Source organism: Siphateles boraxobius, unplaced genomic scaffold (assembly GCF_051911475.1).
Source record: "Siphateles boraxobius isolate OS27281-9 unplaced genomic scaffold, OSU_SipBor_1 46, whole genome shotgun sequence".
NCBI lineage: Eukaryota > Metazoa > Chordata > Actinopteri > Cypriniformes > Leuciscidae > Siphateles > Siphateles boraxobius.
In genome coordinates, this window is record NW_027509097.1 from 7,650,077 (window position 1) to 7,666,370 (window position 16,294).

Genomic DNA, 16,294 nt, shown 5'->3' on the forward strand with positions numbered 1-16,294 from the left:
TTCTTCCATTGGAAAAGCTGAATTTTCAACAGAATTTACTCTCGTGACACATGATCCTTCAGAAATTATTATAAGATGCTGATTTGTGCTTAACTCTTTCCCCGCCATGCATGGAATTTTCCGTCATTTATGAGACAACGTCTGCATCCGAAATCGCATACTTCCCAACTATATAGTAGGTGAAAGACAGCATGTAGAAAAATAAGTATGTCCGAATTCACACTACTAAAAGAGTAGGCAAAAAGTACCCGGATAACCTACTACTTCCGGCGAGATTCCGAAGTGTGCATACGATGGACATTGTATTATCCCATGAGGCCTCGGGATTTGTGAATGACAGTGAAGCAACATAGGTCACTTGATAAAGACAGTATGGTGAATGTAGTACATTTGAATTACATTCATACTACACACACTCATACTACTGTATATAGTGCATAGTTTTTTAGCGGTCGTGAAATAATTACTTAAGAATACTGAAGAGAGTATGTGAATTCGGATGCAGCCAATGCTTCCCAGCCATTGATGAAATTTTTTCCGGCTTTTTGTGTTTTCAGTGTTATACAGCAGCTGTTTCGCATCTTGTGAAAGAGTACAGAATCTCTGGATCAAAACAGGCAAAAGAGAAGCAGAAACAAGCGATAAAAGCATTGCTTATGCACATAGTCTTTGACAAAAAACACGATTTTCTCAGCTTTTTGTTCCAAATGTTGATTTTTTTATGAAACCTACCCACATTCAAGTGGCAATTTAAAAATAACGCTGGTGGGGAGAGAGTTAAGAAACATTTCTTATTATGTTGCAATTAGTCGTACTGGTTCATTTTTTGTGTGTATTTTTTAAAGGATTTCCATGATGAATAGAACGTTCAATAGAACAGCATTAATTTGAAATATAATTTACAATGTAAAAGTATTTACTGTTACTTTCAATCAATTTAATGCATCCTCGCTGAATAAAAGTATGAATTTCTTACGGACCCCAAACTTTTGAATGGTTCATACAGTACACCTACAAACATGCATAGGGCATTTTGTGCATGGAGATGAATGCTCTGGTGCTGGTGCTGGTGTAATGGAGAATGCTGGACTCATGGGTGTGGTGTTGCGTGCGACTCTCAAAACAGACTAGTTCAATATTGCAGAAATACATCACCCTTTTGAAAGTTATGCAAATAAAAGAACATACTCATGGGAAGGGGAGATGTGTTTCTTGTCTCTAGAGATGAGGTTACATACATTTTGTCAATAACAATACAAAGAGTCAGCTGCTTTCAAAGCAAAACAGCAATATCTGCAATTTTGCGTCATTTTGTTCAGAATAGTTGGTTGTAGTGTGGATCTTTTTAATGTGTATATTGAGAATGTTTACTTTAGGTCAAACTGTGCATCTCTTATGAAGTACCCTTCAAAACATGAGTGCTGCTATTTACTTTCAGGAAAGGGGGCAGAAACAAAGGAAATGAATTTCAGAATTTATGCAAGTGTGCAATTGTATAATTGAAGCGGACTCATGACTTACTTTATGTAGTACTTCACTCCATCTGTAGTGTACGCCTCCTCCCAGCCATACGGTAAACCTGTGAAGGAAAAAAAAAGTGTCAGAGAAATCAGATTAAAGAGTTAGTTCACCCAAAAATGAAAATTATGTCATTAATGACTCACCCTCATGTCGTTCCAAGCCCGTAAGACGTCCGTTCATCCTCGGAACACAGTTTAAGATATTTTAGATTTAGTCCGAGAGTTTTCTGTCCCTCCATTGAAAATCTATGTACGGTATACTGTCCTTGTCCAGAAAGGCAATAAAGACATCATCAAAGTAGTCCACGTGACCTCAGGGGGTTAGTTAGAATTTTTTGAAGCATCGAAAATACATTTTGTTCCAAAAATAACAAAAACTATGACTTTATTCAGCATTGTATTCTCTTCAAAAAATTCTAACTAACCCACTGAGATCACGTGGACTACTTTGATGATGTCTTTATTGCCTTTCTGGACAAGGACAGTATACCGTACATAGATTTTCAATGGAGGGAAAAAAAGCTCTCGGACTGAATCTAAAATATCTTAAACTGTGTTCCGAAGATGAACGGACGTCTTACGGGCTTGGAACGACATGAGGGTGAGTCATTAATGACATAATTTTCATTTTTGGGTGAACTAACCCTTTAATTTACTCTATGTGAGGACAATATACAAGATAGTCTGAAGCCAAAATGAAAAAGAAAATGGCATTGCAACATTTCTCGCTGATCCTCTTGATCTTGAAAGGCCAGAAACAGTGAGAATTTCCTAGCAACTATGAGGTCAGATATGAATATGCTAAATGTCCCAGCATATCTGCATATTCCGAAAAGCTATTTTCATGAAAGTATAAGAATCAAATGGAAGCAAATAAAATTACAGAAGCTTCCAATGGATTTGGAATTTTGTATAACTCCATTGGCACACAAAAGCACTTTTTTATCTTTGATGCACAGCTTTGGAAATGAAAACACTTCTGATAGAGGATGGATGTGTGCCAGGCTTTAATTAATGGACCTCAGTCAAAAATTTTTTAGCAGACTCTATTGAAGGCTAGATATGAGACGGGTCAGAATCTCATTAGTATGGTCCACCAAAGAAAGAAAAAAAAGTTAACAAATCCCTGGCAGAATTTGATCTTGACACTCCCTCTGTACATGCAGGAAGTGCTATTGACAGTAAGTCTGCTGACATACACAATGCCTTGACATGACTTTATAATGGCTGTCTCATCAGAAACATGATCTTATTATAAAAAAAAAATGATGATGAAAATAACACACACAGTATCCCACTGTCTAGATTTCACAAACAATCAACATTTGGTAGGAAAGGCCAAATGATAATTTATGCGATCTCAAATTTCTACAAACAAATATCCCTGGCTACATATTCTGTATAGTGCCCATGGAAATTTGCAATAAATTTTGAGTATTCTAACGTTTCCACTAACAAATGAATGGAAATGTATAATTTTTTTTTGGCTTACAATCAATTTTCCATTTATCATTATGTCACTGGCCATTTCTTGAATATTGGGGGTGGGACCAATTTTATTTTATTTATTTTGGGGGAGGGGCGTATGTCTTTTTATAGGAATTAATTAAAGTCCTCCTGTAGTCAATAAGTGTATCCCTTAAAATTCATCTTTGATCACCAAAATTATTTTTTTTTTAAAATTGCCTGAAAAAAAAAAATCCTTTAGGCCTTAAAATAGCTTGAATGTAACTCTACACCCTTGCCTCATTTAGTATACGAGATTCTATGAAATGCTAATTAACCCCGCCTCCACTCACTCACACCAGCTCAGAGATCCACTCGTTGACGATCACACATTGACATGATTGCTTACAAGGTAGTTGTAAAACACCAGCGATTTCAAACCGGGTTTTTGAGACTGTCTTTGGTTCACTGCAGTTTTAAGGAGAAAATACTCAGCAATTGTGTTGACTTATGAATTTGCACATGGTTTGTCTTAAAGCATATTAAAAACATATAAACAACATTAAAAACTTGATTTTCACCACAAGGGGACTTAAAGGATTTTAATGGATTCAAGGTAATAACAAAAAAGAAAAAGAAGGGGAAACAAAGAGTAAAAGAACAAGAATAAGAATTTCTATAAAATAATCAATTTGAACTATTTGAGAATAATATTTTTATTTTAAAATATGCACTATTCACTCTTATTGGTATGACTGTCGAAACACGAAACAGAAAAATGTTTGTCACACCACATTGAGTTATGAATTACATGAATCACACTGTGAAATGATTTAGCCAAAACAAATGTTTGACAAAAAAATAGTTTGCATCACTGGTCATCGCTGTTGGTCATTTAACATTTCGGTCACACTTTAGTATAGGGTCCAGTTCTCAAGTTTAACTAACTATTAACTATGACTTTTGCCTCAATTAACTCCTAATTACTGCTTAGTTAAAAAGGTAGTTGTTAAGTTTAAGTATTGGGAAGGATTAAACGATGTAGAATATTGTCATTCAGAATAAGGCATTAATATGTGCTTTATAAACAGCCAATATCCTAGTAATATGCATGCTAATAAGTAACTTGTTAATAGTTAGAATTGGACCGTAAACTAAAGTGTTAGCATAATAAACAAACAGACTATCTGGCCATTTCTAATTATTGGGGGATCCTTAATGTCTATGATGTTTCGGCCTTGTTTTCTATTCCATTTGTATGTTTTGCTAACATTTCCAATAAGTTACGAAAACTTTATTTCTGAATGTTTTTTTAAACGTTCAGTTTTTTTTAATATAAAGAATGTTTTTTCCTGGCTTATGTAAACATTTGAGGAACATTCCATTCTATCATTTAATTTTTTTTATATCAAAACGTTATTTCTGACACGAAGCAAACATTTTTCATCATTTATAATTGTATACGTATGTTTACATTTTTCCAGAGTATACAAGTCTCTAAGTGTATTAAATATTTGAATTACAAAAATAACAGATAAGACTTTACTTTAAGATTCACATCTTACTGTATAACTATACTGTGTAAGAGTCTCTGCAAAGTACACAGTCCAAAACATCTTATCGTAAATAGCAAAGATTACAATTCTAAACATAAAAAAACACAACCCCACCAAGTTAAACAAGGGAAAAAATAGCACAAACTCAAACATACACCTAGACAGAACACAAGTCAAATCTAGCAAGACATGTGGAAAACCACACAATAGAAAAAAGAAAACACCACAAAATTGTGTTCTGTATGAACTGTTTCATATGGAGTTTCAAACTAAATGCTTTGTAATTCTGAATGCTTTCAGGCTGAAGACCATGTAACGGCTGTCTGGATGTTGTCTGGACTCTTTTAAAAATGGTGTGGAATAAAATTGTGAGTATTAGAATGACAATGAGAGAATTTAGTTCAGAATTAGATGAAATGCTGTTACAGAAGGGGAAGTTTGAAGTCCTGATTGCTTAATGTAATGCATTGGTTCAGTGAAGTCAGTGTATTATAACTGCTGGCCTGTATATTTCATATTAGCCTACTACTTTCATGCATTGTTTGTTTCTTATGCATGTGTCTTGTGACTTCATGTTCTCTTCTCTTCAATTCTCTTTAATGATCAAACAAGTATAAAAAGTGTTAGATGAACGTCCAACTAAAACATTACAAAAAATGCATGAACGTGGTATAAATCACGTTTTTGTGCTAACGTTTTAAGAATGTTTGAGAAGACCAGATAACTTTGAACAAACGTTCTGTTAATGTTGAAGAAAGATTGTTCATAACTTTGAGAGAACCTTGCCAGAATGTTAGCCCAAGTTCTGAGAACGCTTCCTCTTAGCTGGGAATATGCTAAATGCGACTATATGGCATGAAGATATTAAGATATTATAAACATTATAACATTCTGATTTTCTGTAAAGCTGCTTTGAAACATTGTGTATTCTGAGAAGCGCTATACAAAACATTTGACTTTGACAAATAACAATGTAAGGATGTTTCATTAAAATTGTTCTCACAAAGTTTTATACAAACATTCTGAAAACAAGACTTTCTGAGAATGTTGTTCTAACAACGTTTTCTCTCAACGTTAGGAAAATGTTCATCAAGTAAAATATCATTAGGACGTTCCAAGAATGTAGTTCTACACCTTAAAAAAAGTTGCTTCCTTAAAGTACGATCTTAATTTACATTAAACTGACTTAAATTAGTTGAATCTTGTATAACTATTAAAGTTAAAGCAATTTAAAAACATATGTTGTTGATATTTATTGATTATTTTTGAACGTTTTCCCTCAACATTATGAGAATGTATATAATGTTATTAGAACGTTCCAAAAACTTTTTTTTTTATATATAAGAACGTTTGTTTCTAACATTTACATAACCTTTACAAACCATAAGTGAAACTGGGCTTTCATAATGAAACACTCCCAAACCTTGGTTTATTTTACCTAATTTTCTGGTGTTGTCTTTATCAGCCTTCAGGAAAAAAGTGACTTAAAACAGAATGATGTTTTCTAAAACTTACGTTCATCTGTATTTCTAGTGGCCGTCAACTCAATTATTTCTAGTGGCCGTCAACCCAATTGAGAATTCTACAGCTTAGTGAGATTGAGCTTTTTTTTGTATTGAGTGTTCTGACGCATCCACAGTGACCAGAAACCCTTGGGACACAGTAACAGAGTATAGCTCATCACATGCCTCTTTAATTCAATCAACTCTTTGTTATCTAAAGGCCTTGCTCTAGTAACCAAGAGTGAATGATTTCACTAGATCAACACTACGATACTGAAAAGGCAATTTCATCTGCCTCAAATTACGCCTCAGTAAATCAGATATGATTGGGATGAGCAGCAGAAGCTTTCCCAAAATTGATTCTCTCTTAAAGGGACAGTGTGAAAATTCTGTCATCATTTACTCTTCTTCATGTCATTCCAAACCTGTCCGACTTTCTTTTTTCTGTTGAACACAAAATAAGATATGTTGAAAAATGTCTCTAACGTTCTTCAAAAGGCCTTCTTTTGTTGTCTGTAGAAGAAACTGAATAATACAGCTTTGAAACAAATGAGTAAATGATGACAATTTCCATTTTTTGGGTGAACTAACCCTTTAAATTATGAAATAAGGTGTGTGCAACCTTATTTTAGCCAATTTTTCTATCATAAATCCTTATTCAAAAGTATGTCTCCCCCTCTGTCTTAATGATGAGACACAGAGCGGTACGCAGCCTGTCACAAGGCTGAAAGAATATCCATCACGTGGAAACCACAGCTTGTCTCTGTGCTGGGCTGAGGTTGCTCTCTTTGCTTTCAATCAGTGTGAGGAGGGTGGCCCTCCATGTGTAACTCAAAGCCTGCCTCGTCAGTAGGGCAGCATTCAAACAAAACGTGAAGCATCACTTGCTGAGAAAAACGTGAGCATCACTTGCTGAGAGGTCACATGCTGCCAGGTGTGTGGAACATGTTTTCAGTCCCCTAAGCAATCAGTTTAGATCTTTCTTCCCTCCCTCAGCTGATCCTTTGAACCCAGGAGTCTTCTATCTTCCCTTAATCCATCCATCTGTCCATCTCTCTCCGTTTTTTGTGCATCATTTGGTACCTTGGAAATTTAAGTTACCAAGAAATAGTAGAAACAAACAGTTGTTAAATCTTCCCATTTGTCAAATTATATTTTATAGACAGACTTTAAAATCAAAATTGACAATTCTTATTATTTTATGGAATACTGCAGTACTTGTTATAAATGATTTATCCGTGCACATCATTGTTATTATTTTATAAAATATGTGCCCTCGGATTTTTAATCAAGATAACATCTCATTACTTCTCCGATGATGCGAGGGTGGGACAACCTGTCACTCACATGAGATCACAGCAATAGGAAACCAAATAATAAACCTGATGCACAAATTCAAATCCAGTCTTACATTATTACTTGTTCGAGATGCTTCAGTTTCATGCTGATTTTAAAGGGATAGTTCACATGAATATAAAGGAAAATTCTGTCATCATTTTGTGTCATTTCTAAATCTGGATCACAAATGAAGATATCCTGAAATTGTCTCTCCCTCCCTCTCTCTCTCTCTTTTTTGTATTGTTAATACAATGAAAGTCAATGGGATCCAATGTTATTTTGGACCCAATTTACTTTCATTGTTTGAAAAAAAAAATGTATTTTTCAAAATATTTTTAGTTCCACAGAAGAAATCAAGTCATACAGGTTGGGAACAAGATGAGGGTGAGTAAATGGTGACAGAATTTTCATTTTTGAGTAAACTATCACTTTAAGGAGGATGTGTCCTGCACTGAGGGAGCACAGTCAACTGAAAACAAAAAACTTATGCGTTTTGGCCGTTCATTTTCACGACAACTGCGTTTTGGGGGCCTGAAAACGCAAGCTTTTGAAAACGGTTTTCAAACTGCAAGGTTTTGAAAACTATGCCTTTACCGTATCCATGTAAAAACAAAAACGTGAATTTGTGAAAACGGTGACGTCATGTGCATGCGTATTACGTGTTCGCGGGGTGTTTCTTGACAAAGTGACATCACCAACTAATGGCCTGGCATGCACAATCCAGCCTTTTTAGTCATTTTCAGATCAGTTTGAATGGGGATCGTTTTGACAACGTTGTCGTCTGTTTTTAGTACATCGTTGTCGTGTAAACACCTTAAAAATTCAGACTGATAGTTGACAAATTAATTTTTTTATTTTTTATTTATGATTTCATTTGGAGCTTTCAATCTTGAAGGAACTCTCAGGTGAATTTAATCACTATTCAAATTCACAAAAATATTCCCTGCAGAGAATGTTCACTCAAAAGCGATTTGACAAAAAGAGAAAATGGATGAAAAACGAGGCCATCATTGATTAACCTCATTGTTTAGACCATGTATTCAGTGAAAGAGGAGGCCAGAGATGCTGTTTTGTCTGAGTTGCAGCGAATCCGTGAACTGTCCGTTTCCTTTAACATGCAAGAACATCATGCCGCTCTGTAAGCAGGAATACAATCAACATGCTTTCTTGAGATACAATGAACAGGATACTTCAGTTAACATTACTATCCGACTATATTATTATTAAATCTCACGATAAGATCTCTTTTTAATACCTGACATTCTACTTCATGACTCAGTTTTATGAGGCTGAATAGGACATCCAGTGTTAATTAGGAAAAAAACCTTTAGAAAGAAAAGGCAGCTTCTTATTGTTGTTGTTTTTTTTCAGGAACTGTGCTTTGGATGGACCAATATCAGTAATGTTTTGACAAGCTGGATCAATTTAACTAGGCCAACAAGATTGTATTCTTTCTTTTAGTAAACACTGCCAGTCAAATCAAGATGACATGAACAATCATTGTTGTGTATAAAAAAACTTAAAAAAATGCATTTTAGTTTACATGTTATTTCACCAATGACACATTTCTAAATGTGTATTCTAAATGTACATCTTTGTGTAGCCTTTGAAATTATATACAATTGCGAGAAAAAACAGACGATTGCTTTTTTAGCAGCTTTGTATCCAGGCAACGTTTTCAGCAGTGAGGTAAACCAGATCTACAAGGTTTGTATTAGCAGCAAATACACCTTTTCTAATGGGATTGACCTATTTTTTCACTATATACATCAAAATCGCTTAGATTTCATGATTAAGATGGTTATACAATATTATTAGCAGATAATTAAATGTACTTAAATGTAGATCACTAGGTTGTCTGCTGTAAAAGGAGAAAGAAGTTCCATAACAAATGTTTAAAAGGTTCAATAAATGTGAACAATAAGCAGTATTTTGGTCATAATGACGTCAGGTTTAATAAACTCAAAATGAGATGGAATTATGGAAAGACTGCCAATGTTTTGACATCGACAGGTCATTAGATGAATTTGCCTAAGGTCAAACATTGCTGGAAGGAAAGCTACATATTTTCCTGAGAATTACAAAGCTGAATGGGATCAGGGAGACCGAGTGTGGCTCTTAGGGTAAACCAAAGTCAAAAAGTCATTTTAAAAATAAGATCATAACCCAAAGCTGTTGCCAGAGTCTGTTTTTGTTGTAATAGAGTTTTGTTAACAGATAATATTATTCATCCACCTTTTAATAAGGAATGATAACATCTTATCCAGAACAGTTCAGCTCAAATTGCTGGTGCTGTAAGATACATTTTTTTACATGACAGGTAGATGGTGTGATGTTTGTTTTTCATGTTAAAGCAGAAAGCATACCTGTATACTTACAGTCCAGCTCTAGAAGTCTTCTGACAGCATGAGTTAGTTCTTTAGCTTCCGCAGCAAGAGCAGATGCAGTCCAGGGTGGTTTCTTCTGTGTGGCCAACTTCGGATCGCTGGGAGAACAATGCGTTGTAAAGATGTTAGCAAGTTCAAATGTCTAAAATTTCTTACAGCAATAACCTTAACCTAACTTCCGCCAAACCCTTTGATAGATAACACTTCATTTTGATGGTCCCCTTTCGACATTCTGTTGACTATAAGTAACATTGCACCTACATGTCAACTAACTCTCATTAGAGTATTAATAGACCGTGCTTAATATCTGCTAACACTTTTTTTAGATGGTCCTCCAACAGACATTCTACTGACTAGAAGTAACTTTGCAAGTACATGTCAACTTAATCTACTAACCCCCACAGTTTACTAATACTCATCTAATACTCTAATGAGAGTTAGTTGACATGTAGGTGCAATGTTATAGTCAACAGAATGTCTAAAGGGGACCATCGAAATAAAGTGTAGCTTAATTTTTAATAAAAACTGTTCTCACGAAAAACAACACTCTCAGGTTAAAAACTGTGTCAGTCCGGTTTGACTTGTTATAAAAGTACACTGCATACAACCTGAAATGAACACAGCATGCTGGGCAGACTGGCATAAAAGAAGAGCCCAGCATGACTCTAATAAATGTGGATTTTCGGGAAGGGGATTCAGACCCACTGACATGGATGGACCAGTGTTATGAAAACATATTATGAAACTACCACACTTTCAGGTCAAAACTGCAATGAATTGGACTAGACTGATGAATTATTGCATGTGTTTCAAACATATTTAAGATTTGCTGCACAGCCTGATTTGAAACTTAGTGAATTACTTGGAAAACATAGCAACTGATTGGAATATATTACAAGAAACAGAAAATTATTAATTAGAATATTAATGTGTGATAAATTTATGTAGAATGCCATTTTCAGAGCAATATGCTATATCTTGTTAGTAATATTGTAATGTATCGGCTGTTTGTTAATGTAGCCCAATAATCCTGATTTTCTATGACAGAATTATTTTATTTACACTACCATTCAAATGTTTTGGGTCGTAAAGATTTTTTTAAATGTTTTTGAAAGAAGTTTCCTATGCTCACCAAGGCTGCATTTACAAAATCAAAATTAAATAACCATAATATTGTGACACTGTTTTCTATTTTAATGCACTTTCCATGCTGTATATATGTAGTTTTTATGATAAAGTTAAGATATACCTCTAGTTTTAATCATTTAAACATGCTTTTGAGGTTAGGGGGAAGAAACTCCAGGCAATAATGTGTTTTTGTGTATTTTTTTCACAGTCATATGGTGACAGAAACACGGAACACCTCTCTTATATGATTTTATGGTGAAATTAGTTATTTTTCATGTTAACTCAAAAATGCTTACGCATCTAATGTGAAATGGGCCTGAGAAAACATGCAAATGTATACATATTTAGCATGTAAATAATTATCCATCATTCACTGGATGCATTCAAGTTAGAGTAGAAGCTCAACCGAAGGTCATTTAACATCATGCACCCCCTCTCAAAAAAGAAAAACCTCATACACACACTCAGGGCAGCAAATTGCTGACAGCCTTCATTTTGATTTATGAGGACATGTGCAATATTTCAAAGCCCTAATAGACGAAGGCACAGCAGCCTCTTCGGTTGGTGGGGATGATCATTAGTGGGGAAAAAGGGCAGAAAATGCAGGGGGGCATGTTGATTGGACCAAATCAACATCACTGCCACAGGAAGGTGTTGTACTGACCTCTAGTCATTAACTATCACTGTCTGTCTGTGCCACCAAAGTCTCTCTTATAATAGAAAAAGGCGGCACAAGACTCCACAAGTTACGATTTACACACTCGTGAATACACGGCCTCCTAGAATATCAAAGGCAAATTTTAATGACTGTGTAAAGTGTCTTTGTTATTAAATCACTCTTTTCTACACACCTGTTGCTAGCGAAGTGTAGTATTGCTGTCATTAGAATAAATAGGTCTGCCTATTTATCTTAACAAAAGACTGACGTGAGTACAAGAATAATGATCTCACCTATAGCCTCTTGGACCGCTTTGGTTTTCGGACAGGAAGCCTTGGACAGCCTGTGGGGTTTTAAAATGCAGGTGATTAGATTAGAATGATTTAATGATATAGATAAAGATTTAACAGTGCAATTTTTATTTTTAATAATAATAATAAACTACTTTTATATGATTATTATTATTACTATATAGTTTATAATACCATTACTATAGATACTATTACTACTAGCACAAAGTAAAATATTTTTAATTATTAATAATAATTATAATGGGTATTTATTGTAATAATTGTCACAATGTGCGTTTAGTTCCGTTTTCATGGACTTTTAGCTTATTTCACTTCAGTCATGTTTCCCTTTCTATAGTTCTATTTCCCGTCACTAATCTGTTGCCATGATAGTATTCATTGTATTCCGCTCATTATTAGCCTGTGTATTTAAGTTCCTCTTGAGTCCTCATTGATTATCCGGTATTGTCCGTGTGTCAGATTATCCTATTTACTTTGCTGAATAAACTGCATCATCTTCCTGCGACCTAATACATTACAATAATAATTATTATTATTGTTATTAAACAGTGCTTTACAGGTGACATATATGCTGTATATACAAGCACATTCACATAACAGTAAAATTGCAATCAAAATCATATCTGATGCATGGTGTCCACTGTACAGTGAACAGATCTTTACAAGTTACTGAAGTGCCATGAACCATAAAGAGTGCAATGCTACATTCAAACCATAATTACATATTACTGTCTTCTTCAAATGTCATTATGTTTTTTGTTTTATGACAACATAAATTCAGTGGGGCTGACTGAGGTGGTTATGCATTATGTACTTCTGGAATATATACCATTATAATCTTACACAGTGGACAGATGTAAAGCAAATGTTAATTAAAAAAAAAGTTCTGTGATATTTTCCTGTGTACGATTTACATAGTCCAACAGAGTGCTAATTGATTTATGGGAATCTGGTGCTGCACACTGATGTCATGTTCTTTATAGGTTCTGACATTTTTCTTTTTTTCCATAGACGCCTAATAAAAGGGTTACTGTAGATTATCTGCTAACACTAACCCTTTTATTAATGAAAAAATTGCCTGTGTTGTTTGAACAGTTGTAAGAACAGTTGAAATGATGAAGTAGATGCACTATGCCTGTGTGACTAGATTCGCACACTTCATGCCTGCGTTGATGGTTGTCATCAGAAGAGCATTCCAGACACTCAATTTCGGCTACGCTTTTCTGGTTTAATGAGAAAACTACATTTGGACAAGAGTGAGGCTGCTCTTTGACAAATCAACATATGAAGTGCAAACCCTAATATAATTAAATTAACATCCTGAGCCATTCAACATGAGCAATTTATATGGTAAAACCTTGTTAGGAAAAGAGGATGTGAATTCATTGTGCAGTTGGTTAAACTTAATTGAAAATGAATATACATCACCTCCACAAACTGCAGAAGTTTACCCGTAGAGGTTTCAAAATCCTTCTTTACAGTTTCACTCTTCCGTAGCTGGCATTCAAGTACAGAGATCCTTTTTTTCAGATCTTGTAGATCATCCTGTGTGAAAATTAGAGTTGTCATATTTAACAGCAAAATCTACTTTTTTCTATAAATTAAAATGGCATGAATTCTCAAATTGTCTAATATATATTTGCAATTAAAACGGGAGATGTGACATTGGACTGTGTTGTCAGTCCAGTGTTTTATACAGTACTTAATTATATTTTAGCTTAATTCCTGAAGGAGGGTGTGCTAAATTAAGAATAACACAGAATTGCAATAACAATTTTTCCGCAAAGCAATTGCAAAGAAACTAAGAAAACAAAAATGTTATCCTACATAATAATTCATGTTATGAATAAAATAAAAGCATAAATGCTGTGATCAATTAAAAGTTTATCCTGGTGACATGCAAGGTTGCTAGCCAGATATTTCAAAAATAGCCTCATCAGCCCACGTCACCCTGCAAGATCATGTTAAAGCCTTTGCAGCACATCAGCCCAGTTACTGAATAATACAAAGCAAACAGTGACCTACTTTTTGTAGTACACGAGAAAGGAAAAACCCGGAGTGGGAATATGCAGGGGATGTGGATTGTAAAGGAGAAAGTCAGGCTAAGTGTAAAAGTCTCAAAGTGGAATACCTTGCCCTGGCCGGGTTGCTCAGATTTCTGAGACTTCATTTCAGCTATCTCAGCCTCCAGGAGGTGGATAACCTCCTCGTAGTCCATCTCCATTCCTCGGGCCTGTTTCTGAGCTGCATCTGCCAGATGGATCCGGGTCCGCAGGGATCGGCTCTCCTCCATTGCAGATTTTGCTTCCTGCAACAGTGGGGTTCCACTTAGAACGGCATTGCTGAGAGTGCACGTACAGTAGGACGCTACATTGCTCAGGGGCTCTTTCCCCCTTACATTGCAAACTCATTGCACTTGAAGAGAAATGCCTGTACAGTCTCACACCCCCTCCTTCCCCCATGACTTCCCACAGCATGACAAAGCACAGCTCTGCTTCTTTTAACTTATACATTTGGATTTGTTTAAAGAGGCTTAAAAACAAGACATGTGCAAACAAGTTTCTGTAGGTATTGGAAGACTATAACCAGTAAAACAAGCTGTTACATAATACAGGTATCGAACAGTGTTTTGGCATTAATGAAAACCACAACAACATCGGATACTTGTCAGCACGGCATCAGTCAATAGTCATCAGACAAAGGAAAGGTAACCGGGTCATTGTAATTATGAAGCTGTGGGATATGATAGCACTCTTAATGAACAGGTGACAAAAAAAATGTGAAAATCTTATGATGAGGAGGATCTAAACATGAGCGCAATGGGTGGTAGTTCACAATTATGCGTGAATTTCATATTGCAGACCTATTAAAGTAAGACTCGAAAACACATTTTACTCATTATGAGCACTATTAACTTATTTCAAACACCAGGAATAACTTATAAAAAGGGTACAGATAATTACCCACTGAAAGAAGAACTTGACTTTTAAGTAGACATGATGGATCTTACATTGACTCTTTTCTAGCAGAGAGGCATTTAAATTAGCACTTATGACCATTTAACGTCCATGCATTATGGAGAATATTTGAAGTTTATTATAAGGATTGTGCATTGGTTACAGTTAATGTAATTTTCAAAGAATGTGAAATTCAAAGGGACATATAAATCGGTCCCGGAAATCGTGAGAAACAGAGGAGGTGGCTGTGGAAAAAATAATAAGAATTTAATGAACTTCGGAAGATAGTGTTAAGCCTTAGAGTCTCAAGGAGAAGTGGATGCATTAGTGCAAAATTTATATATTCACATACTGTATATATTTCAAAAGTTTGGAGTCGGTAAGATGTTTGCATTTTTTTTGAAAGAAGTCTCTTATTCTCATCAAGGCTGCATTTATTTGATCAAAAATAAAGTATAAACTGCAATACTTAAAATGTGATTTATTCCTGTGATGGCAAGCTGTGTTTTCAGCACATGATCAATCATTGCAGTCATCTTTCAAAAATCATTCTGATATGCTGATTTGGAGCTCAAGAAACATTTCTTATTATTATCATGTGTTGAAAACAGTTGTGCTGCTTTGAACGTTCAAAATATAATGTACGCAATTTTGATTCAAAAGCGAATTGTTTTTTTTAGGTCATTTTTTAAGAATGTTAAGATGTTCTTCAAATGAGAAAACAAAACAAAACAAAATATAGGTTGCTTCTCAATCTGCTCCCTAGCTTCCAAGTTGGTGAATCAGTCCTGGCTCAATGCACATTGGCACAGTGATGAGTCTATTTCCGGTGACATGACAACGTCCTCATTGTACAACATCACTACTGGCATTTATGAACAACAGCAAAACTGATATCTTTCTGACATTTAAACAATGTTATTTAAAGTACATTATTGATAAATACTTTACTTGTTACATATACATGAAACATTTCAGCAGTAAATAAATGATAAATGTTAGCTAGATTATGTTCATTAACTGTCTAGCGATGTGTTTGTTACGAAATAAAATGAAATAATGGTTTGCTTTTTATAAACAGCTATTGCGTGTCATTATGTGTAGTGAGTTGGCTCACATGATTTATGTTTCGCGCTTAAGACCTTCAATTAAGGGAACATGGTGAGCATCAATGCTCTCTGGTTTTTATAGAGCATTGTGGGACTTTTAATGGAGCGAATATGTCAGTACACTGGTAGGATTTTATAATTGAGACAGCCCTTAAAATGGCTGACTTCCTCCCTGATCGTAGTTTTTTTTTTTACAGTGCAGGGCTCTTCAAAGACCAAAACATACTCTCTCTATCGTATCAATAACCCCAGAGCACAATGCAAAGATAAGATCTAAATGGAGAGTTCTCATCTTAAGGGTCAAATGGACCAGTCACAAGTCACAACTCACACCGGTCACGGCTGCCCCCGCACACGTTTTACTTTAGTGTAGCCGGGTGTG

At 35.1% G+C, this 16,294-nt stretch overlaps 1 protein-coding gene across 5 annotated transcripts in view; it reads right to left on the reverse strand.

The window, feature by feature from the left end:
• stxbp4 (syntaxin binding protein 4) overlaps positions 1-16,294 on the reverse strand; it is a 36,829-nt gene that overhangs the window by 1,374 nt on the left and 19,161 nt on the right. For 2 of the 5 annotated variants that reach the window (XM_077200529.1, XM_077200527.1), the window contains exons 17-21: positions 13,978-14,154; positions 13,275-13,391; positions 11,829-11,878; positions 9,729-9,847; positions 1,522-1,579 (exon numbers count right to left, since the gene is read on the reverse strand). In XM_077200529.1, coding sequence (XP_077056644.1) covers positions 1,522-1,579; positions 9,729-9,847; positions 11,829-11,878; positions 13,275-13,391; positions 13,978-14,154 — 521 coding nt within the window. Of the gene's footprint in view, positions 1-1,521; positions 1,580-3,540; positions 7,108-9,728; positions 9,848-11,828; positions 11,879-13,274; positions 13,392-13,977; positions 14,155-16,294 lie in introns of those variants that run through there. The other 3 variants (XM_077200528.1, XM_077200531.1, XM_077200530.1) reach the window with 3 other exon arrangements.